Source organism: Grammomys surdaster, unplaced genomic scaffold (assembly GCF_004785775.1).
Source record: "Grammomys surdaster isolate TR1022 unplaced genomic scaffold, NIH_TR_1.0 231, whole genome shotgun sequence".
NCBI classification, from domain to species: Eukaryota; Metazoa; Chordata; class Mammalia; order Rodentia; family Muridae; genus Grammomys; species Grammomys surdaster.
The window spans coordinates 3,372,270-3,381,474 of NW_021604676.1; the positions used below are offsets into that span (position 1 = coordinate 3,372,270).

At 38.4% G+C, this 9,205-nt stretch overlaps 1 protein-coding gene across 1 annotated transcript; it reads left to right on the top strand.

Annotated features, from left to right (window-relative positions):
• The first annotated feature begins 5,165 nt into the window (after nucleotides 1-5,165).
• Nucleotides 5,166-5,674, top strand: LOC114626234 (60S ribosomal protein L26). The gene has a single exon (XM_028773593.1). It carries the CDS (start codon nucleotides 5,188-5,190, stop codon nucleotides 5,623-5,625), a length of 438 nt encoding a protein of 145 aa, XP_028629426.1. The 5' UTR covers nucleotides 5,166-5,187; the 3' UTR covers nucleotides 5,626-5,674.
• The last annotated feature ends 3,531 nt before the right edge of the window (nucleotides 5,675-9,205 follow it).

The window sequence follows — 9,205 nt, forward strand, 5'->3', positions numbered from 1 at the left end:
CATAAAAAGTCAAACTGAGTACAAATCAAAAGGAGGTTTTATCTGTAAATAGATTCAAGGATGGGAAAAGAATCGACAGGGTAAAGCAAGGTTTAAAAGAAAAGAAATATAATCCTTAAGTTATCTACTAGCCATAAAACAATATCCCTGTCATTACACATCAATCTTTCAAAGTACAAACTAACTGCAATACTTCTCTATATATCTGGTTAATAAAAGACAGCTGTGTGCTTAATATGTGACTGTCTTCCAGGACATGCCAAGGAAGGGCTTAGAATCTTTGTGGCATGCTTCCAGTTAGCAACTGTTTTTGTTTGCCTTTCTGTTCCAGATTTCCAGGAATGAGTAAAGAAAGCAAGACTGTTTTCAAGAAGAACCGCCATATTCGTTTCCACACCATGTCCGATTCCCACTGTCCTGAGTCACCACAGACGCTTAAGAATGCTTCACTCTGTCAACATTTGAGTGATTATACATACTTTTTATATATTAGAAAATTTTTTATCATGATGGGAGATTAAGACTGAATGCTACTTGCCATATTGTAACAGATACCAAGCTTTTGAAAAAGAAGGTAAATGTTAGAGACAGACAGTCTTGTAAACATGAATACTGCTGTTAAGTCAGATATATTTGCTTACTGATGTCATACATGAACATATATGTTTACAAGATTCCCTCTGGTATTGATGTTCTCGTGTAGCTACACATGTGGAGAATGAATTCAGAGAAGGGTAACAGAATTCAAGGGTGGTAGGCTGAAAGTAGGACCAATGAAAGTATATTTTGAAATATTTCCTATCTTTAGCCTTGAATAGTTTCTTTCCAAACTATTCAAGAACCCTAGTTGAGCTGGGTAGATAGATGCCCTGTTCTTGTCCACATGTGAAGAATAGCTAAGGTTGCCATTAAGTCAATAAAGTTTTCCAATTTCAAAGAACTGTCAGGCTCTATTGAAAAAAATGTAAATTTTGACCTATGATTGCCTTTTAATGTCCAAATACACAACTACAGTTTCATTCAATATTGAGCATACCATGACAGGAAGTATGGATTAGCTGCATACGTTCTTGTTATGGTTCTTAAAGTTTAGTAATCACACACTCCAGCCTTTCTTTCTGGCAGCACAGGTAAAGGAGAAGAAAATGGCTACCACATCCATCAGTGCAGGCATCACTCACCTTCCTGTTTAAGGAAATACTCAAAGTATCTCATAGTTGGCTGTGAACTATGGAGTCTGTTAAGAGTCTATTATGTTTCCCTAAGGCAAGCAATAGCAATTGGATATTCATGCATATGTGTGTTTGTGTGTGTGTGTGTGTGTATGTACATGTGCATGCATATGCTGTGCTTGTGCATATGTTCGTGTTGCATGTGTGTATGTGTGTAAAATTTTGTATGTATTTCCACATGTTTTCGCTGACATACTTGAAGATGTAGCAGGGATTTTTAATTCATTGGTCACCAACAATTAACAGCAATGATGGAATATTCAGCACTGAAATTATGTGAAAAGTATTCCATTTTGAACATAAAAGTAATTTTATACTTGATAAATATAAAATAAAAGATAAACTATGACCGTCGTTCAATAATATTCTCTCTCTCTCTCTCTCTCTCTCTCTCTCTCTCTCTCTCTCTCTCTCATCTTTATGAGGAGCACACTCCCATCAAGCAAAGCTCACAAACAACTGGTCTTCCTGCTGAGACCAAAGAGATGAAGCAGTTTGATAGGAATCCCCAGAGACTCCGCTGTGCTGGCATGGGGTCAGATGAAGCGGGGAAGGTCTCCTTCCCTCATCATTCCCTTCCACTGAAAGGTATCCGCCTAAAGGTAGACTGCCTCTTTGCCCTTGTTTTCATGCATCCTTTTAAAGAATTATTTATTCATTTTCATTGTGTGTATATGTGCATGCCGGCATGAATTTAGGTTTATGACATGCATGCCTGCATGAATTTAGGTTTATGACATGCATGCCTGCATGAATTTATGTTTATGACATGCATGCAGGTACCCAGAGAGGCAGAGATATTAGATCCTTCAGAGCTGGATTTACAGGTGGTTGTGAGAAACTTGCTGTGGAGGATGGGACTCAAACCTTGGCACTGTGGAAAACAAACAAGTGCTGTCAATCATTAAGCCATCTCGATTGCTCATATGTGTGCCCTTTTTATAACAATAACTGAAGGAAAGTCCCATCAGTAAGTGTAAATATACTATAACAGTAATTGACATTCATGTCTTCATTTGTATTGTAAGATGACACGCCTCTGTGTGTTAAATGTCTTAGAAGATTGGTTGCCTCGTTAGAAGTTCTACATCCATGGAAACCTGGAATATTATTACAGGTCCACAGCTAGTGAGCAACAAATATTCTGTTGTGACATATTTAGCCCACTGAACACCCATTTGTTGTCTGTCTCTTGTGTGTTTGACATAACATCCTCACTATTATTGGCTAAAATCCTTTTTGGACAGTACAGACAGATCCCCAGCATCCATCATCCAAAGGCTAAAATTATCATCAACTAATACCTGAGGTCTATATCAGAGCTTTTCTGCACTGCTATAATCTTGCCTATCTGATCTCTTTAATGTACTTTTAAATACTTTGGTTTATGACTTTCCTTGTTTTCTTACTATACAAAGATGACAAAACTGTAACCCCACTGAAATACTGCATTTGGGGTAACCTGAATCGGCTTTCATGGGCACTGACTTGTCATATTTGGCTTCAGAGTTAATGATCTTTATTCCCTTTGCAATTAGAACTATGCCTATGAAACTATAAATGTAGTTACTCTGTACATACTTAATTTGAATGTTTGGCACCAGGCAGTTCATTGGCTCTTTCCACATGAATTGTACACAGAAAGAAAATGGCTAACAACAAGCCATGGCTGGCATTTACTTCTGATGTTAGATTGTATGGACATGTGAGAGTCTGTCTTTCTATCCTTGTCCAACCGTGCTGCTTGCTGGAGAGCATCTGAACAAATCACCCCACTGAACTCTTGTCTCAAATGATCCTGGCTCTCAGTTACCTGGTCCCTTAAACACTTCCTTACTGACGTTCAGTGGCTAGAGACCCTTCGTTCGAAGTCTGAGCTCCACAGTGAATTCTCTTGAGAGCTTTCTAAGAAGCCCCTTGAAGTCTTGTTCATGGTGAGGACATGCATTAGCAATTTTTAAAACCTTAATCATGATCCTGCTGCACAGCTACAATGGAACTCACAGTGGTTTCCAAATTTCATGAAACTCCTGTTTAAATATTGGCCAGCTAGTAAAATCACAGCATTCAGGAGGGAGAAGCACAAGAAGTTTAAGACCATTGTTGGCTACATAGTAAGTTCAAGGCCAGCCTAGGCTACATGTTTCTAACAAGTTCCTGGGTGGTGTCTGCTCTGCTGGTTAGGAACAATACTTTCAATTATAATCATTAGACTATCAAGAATTTGTGATACGTAACTCTAATGCCAGCCTTGGTGATCCACCACAGGGTTTTAGATTTTGAAGGTACATGATAGTCTAAGAATGCACTTCTCAGGGGTCCTATGTGCTGCTGGTGATATCCAGACAGGGACACACATTTGATGACAGGTGACAAGTCCTTGTACTTTGTGCTTGGATGTCAGGAAGCTCAAAACATGAAACCCACCTCAAGCACTTCCTGGCATCAAGTGCTAATCAAAATCATCTGAGAAATTCTGGGCTGAAGAAGAAATCAAACAAGCCCGGAGCTACAGTTTTCATAGATAAAGGATAGCATCTGTATTCGTTCCTCCCCCTAGTGTGGCCACACTAAATAATTCACCCTTCTCTGATTTTTGCTATGCTTGTCTTTTTAATTAGTATACTGAGGACAGTGAGCTGAGCGTACTTCTTAGGGGTACTAGGGTACAGGATCTGACCCTAACAACTTCAGTGATAAGAGCAGTAAATGAAGAACCAATTAGATATATGTGAGTGATAGAATTAATTACCCCTGAGGAAATTTTGCAAGAGGTTATGGGAAGATAAAGGGGAGAGAAAGACATTAAACAAATGACTTCATGGTTAGTAATTTGAATGTGTGGTTAGATAGTGACCCTCATTACCCTACTGAGAAAACAAATTTAACCTCTAGTTAGGAAGTAGAGGTTTGCAGCTCAGTTGAAGATGTATTAAGTTTAGGGTCTCTGGGACATTCCAGTGTGAATATATATATTCTCTCTCTCTCTCTCTCTCTCTCTCTCTCTCTCTCTCTCTCTCTCTCTCTCTCCCGAGAGAGAGAGAGAGAGGGATAGATTAGCTAAACTATCTAAAGAAAAGGGAAGAATATATTATCAGGCATTACAAGAAACACTAACCTGAGCAGAGGAGGAAATAGACGTGTGTTCTTTATGGATAACCAAACAAAAGCAACTATCATAATCTTTGAAATTCCTGATAATGCAGGTTAAAATTATGTAATGATAGTTCAGATACTGTCTTTTTTTTTATTTGTGTCTTCTCTTTGATCTCAATGAATTTTTAATTAATTATTTTTTGCTTTTATTACTAACAGTTGCTGGTTACAAAGTAGTTCTGGAGCTGTGCCTATCTGTTTCATGCTTGTCTGATCCTTATCCACACTTAGTAGTTTGATATGTGGGATGTTTCTGAGTTGCTTATATTTGTTTTTCGATGGTATAGTATCCTATTATTCTGGGGAAAAAAATACTGAGAGTAGCTAAGCAATCCCATACTAAAAATCTGACAAATCAAAAGTTAAACACTTTACCTGAAAGTTAAATCAGGTGTTTATGTTTCTTTGTCTTCCCCCTGACACCAGCAGGAGTTTCCAGACTTTTTCTCAAACTCTGAGAAACTCTTTTGTGTTTTCTGTCCCTACTCTCTGTTTCTAGAGAAGAAAACACACACACACACACACACACACACACACACACACACACACATATATATATATATACATATACATATATATATATATATATATATGGATGGTAGACATCTTAATCTTATTTTAATTTCTACCTTGCTTGTAACATTTAAAATACCCAGGACATCAACCACAGAAACAAAGATGTTCACTATCAGCACAGAGATTATAAGTACTTGTAATGAATCCAAGGTTGTATCCCATCAGTAAATTCACTATTAAGATAGTATGTGTGGGCGGCCATCGGTGGATCGCAGCCGCCAAAATGAAATTCAATCCCTTCGTGACTTCTGACCGAAGCAAGAACCGCAAACGGCATTTCAATGCACCTTCTCACATTCGGAGGAAGATCATGTCTTCCCCTCTTTCCAAAGAACTGAGACAGAAGTATAATGTTCGGTCTATGCCCATTCGAAAGGATGATGAAGTTCAGGTTGTCCGAGGACACTACAAAGGCCAGCAGATTGGCAAAGTGGTCCAAGTGTACAGGAAGAAATACGTCATCTACATTGAGCGAGTCCAGCGGGAGAAGGCTAACGGCACAACCGTGCATGTGGGCATCCACCCCAGCAAGGTAGTTATCACCAGGCTAAAGCTGGACAAGGACCGCAAGAAGATCCTGGAGAGGAAAGCCAAGTCCCGGCAAGTAGGAAAGGAGAAGGGCAAATACAAAGAAGAAACAATTGAGAAGATGCAGGAGTAGAGACATCTCATGCACGGCTTTCATTAAAGACTGCTTGAGTAAAAAAAAAGATAGTATGTGTGTGGGTATATGTATCATATTGTATGTCTGTTTTTCACCCATTAGGTTAAGCCATTGGCCATTGTAATACTAGTAGAATAAAAAATTAGTCAAAAAGTGTCCCAACTCTGCTGAAAATCAGCAATTTATCTAAATGGTCTCAGATAAAAAATCTTAGAGGGTGTGGCAGTGGTCACAACACCAACACAAAGGATCCCAATGAGGAACACTACAGTGGATTCCAGATAAATATAGTCAAGATTGTGATCCCAATGAGGAACACTACAGTGGATTCCAGATAAATATAGTCAAGATTGTGATCCCAATGAGGAACACTACAGTGGATTCCAGATAAATATAGTCAGGATTGTGTCAAATGTGTTTCACACTCTTGAATTCCTACTATCTCATTTTGACCTCTAAAACCTGGAAATGCTATGATGGTCAGTTATGTTTAATCAGCAAACTGATTTGTATTAAACAAGTTCCAAGGACTTTGACTGACATGTGTAATCTTAAAGCTAATGAGTTTTCCTGACAGCAATAAAAATGTGACTTCAAGTATCAAAATATTTTTCCATTTTCCTTCTGTCAGTTTTAATGGAAAATGCATGTACATGTGTACTGTTCTACTCCTAGAAGCTACTACACAAAGTCATGTAAATGAACTTCAAAAAATGACAATTGTAAGATGATCAACATGAACAATATAATCTCCAGCCTTCCTCTGTGAAACACACACACACACACACACACACACCAGAAGTGCTTAATATGACCATTGGATGATTATTTTCAGAATGAGTAGCTGTTCAAACTTCCCAAAGGCACAAGTGTACTTGAGCACAGACTACTTCTACAGATTACAGTAGAATACAAACTGACACAGCCAGCCAAGGAAATGAAGAAGCATGCATAAACAAAAATGTATGAATCTCAGGAAAGAAGGAGGAGAATAATGAGACTTTTCTAAGAGAGGAGAGAACTTCAGATATCCTGGGAGTATCACTCGGCAGTCCCCAGTTCATAACTGCTCCAGCTTAATCAACCTCATGTCCCCATATGCTGAAGAGTAATAATTTATTCAACATGTTCCTTCTCATTAAAGAAGCTTCAGATGTTGTCTTCATCAGGGTTTACATTGCTGTGATAAAACACCATGACAAAAAAGCAACTTGGGGAGGAAAGGGTTTATTTGCTTACACTTCCATATCACTGTTCATCACCAAAGGAAGTCAGGTTAGGAATTCAAACAGGGCAGGTACCTGGAGGCAGGAGCTGACGCAGAGACCATGAAGAAGTGCTGCTTACTGGATTCCTCTTCATGGCTTGCTCAACCTGTAACCTGCTGTCTTATAGAATCCAGGACTACCAGCCCACTGTGGCACCACCCACAATGAGCTGGGCCTTCCCTCATCAATCCCTGTTTAAGAAAATGTTCTACAAGCTTGCTTATTGTCTGATCTCAAGGAGGCATAAGGTTTGAGGTTGATTCAATTGAGGTTCTGTCCTCTTAGATGAATTTAGCATGTTTTAAGTTGACATAAAACTGTCCAGCACAGATGACATTTGTGTTTCCTCACTTCCCTTCTCTGTCACAATCTACACAATGAAGCACATTTTTAAAGGCAGCAGCCATAGCTGAATTAAACCTACGGGATCAGAGAGTTACTTTCCATTCTTGGGCAACACTCCTGTCCCACAACATTTTGACAGTGAATTCAAATATCTGTTGAGGCTCACAGCACCATCTCTAATATATAATGGAGGTAGGGGGTGGACACACAATCAGGTAAGCTTGCCCAGTTTTGTTCATGTGTATGAGCAAGAAGTTCTTTCTAAAAGGTACAATAACAAGTTTGCCACTGCTCATTTCTAATACCTTTTGGCCAAACAAATCATTCTTTTACTCTAATCCTTATTTCTAGGGACTTGCTACTCTTTCCTGAGCCATTTATTAAATAAAAACACCTAAGGAACAGGCTTCATATTCTACTCCATCAAAATAAACCACAAAAGTATTAAGCTAACCCCCAGATGGCTGAGGACAAACTCCTGTAGAGTTCTATTTCTTAGGTTCTTAATTAAAATCATTTCAAGTGAATCCTCTCAAAAGATGACAGCTGAACAGACTAGATTACAGTTTTACATCTAGCATGGCATACGTGTGCATATCCTTCTTGGCAGACACCAGACACATATGTTAAGATTATACAAAGTTGATTTTCTTCCCCTAATTTACCTGTGGGGATGTCACTTTACATAAATCAACAGACGATCACGGTTCAAAAACATCAGGGCTACATTTACAAACTCGTGACACTTTTATTCCTATGTCAGATATTGAACAGTTGGGAAAGCCATATAAGTCAGTTCAGACCATGCAACATCCAACATTTACATGACTTAAATTGATACTTGACTGAAGTAACATTCATACTGTTGAATACATCTCGTGAAGGAATCTCCACTATTTAAAACTGAAGTCTTTAGAGATGAATGTAAGTGACAAAGTAAGACAGAACATATTGTACTGTGTGGAATACCAAAGGAGGAATGTGCTTTCTGTGACTTTAGCTTAATTGAGAATCTGGCTCTACATAGCACATACATCAAAGGACTAATAATACTATAACATATTCATATATGGCCTCTATATATGAGAATGAGCTGTATGGCATTTAGGTGTGATGTGATGGTAAATCTTTATAGCACTGAGTACTTTATAACATAAAGTATAACAAACTGCTAACTAAAATTTTGCTCATCTTTTAAAATTCTATTATTTGCAAAGTTTATTAGGTCCCTTACAGTTGTAAAGTTATTGTATTAATATATCATGTTATGAAGTATGCTAAAATTACTACAGTATGAATAGACTATGATTGTAATAAAAATAAATCATTAAAATCAAGAATTCTTAGGAATTATATCATTTCCCCAGGAAAGACAAGACTTCTTGAAAAATGTACCTTATTTACTATCTCTTATTGCTAGACAAATTATCCTTAAATTTAAAACATTAACATCTTTATCTTTTTTGCACCAGTAGATAAAGACTCTACGGGCATAGCTGGTAGGCCCTCACTCAGAGTCTCTTCTGGCTCCAGGCTGTAGGCATCTGAAGTTGGTTGGAAGGAAAACTTGTTTCCAAGATGATTCTCATGGCAGCTGATAGATGACCTCAGTACCTCGTTCCATGGAAAACTATGTGAGCTGCTAAGTGACACCATGAGGTAGCTGCTGGATCCTTTCAGGGTACAATGCAAAAGTAAACTGGATCAAAATGCCTTATACTCCAAGTTTCTCTCATTTGTGCCCTGCTCTACTCACTGGAAAGAAGTCTCCAAACCTGGCCCACAAAAATGGGGAAGAGCAGGGCCCCATTTTTTAACATGGCTGAAGACATCTCACTGATGTGTGCTCTCCTTGGGTCCCAGTTTCTGTAATGTTACATCGTAAAGACACTCAACTTCTTGACACCACTCTAAAACCTTAAACTCTATAGACATATGCACTAATGTGACACTAAGCCCAGGGA

Bases quoted from the DNA above. Each gene is read 5' to 3' on its own strand.
- LOC114626234 (XM_028773593.1), top strand. From the start codon at position 5,188: ATGAAATTCAATCCCTTCGTGACTTCTGACCGAAGCAAGAACCGCAAA.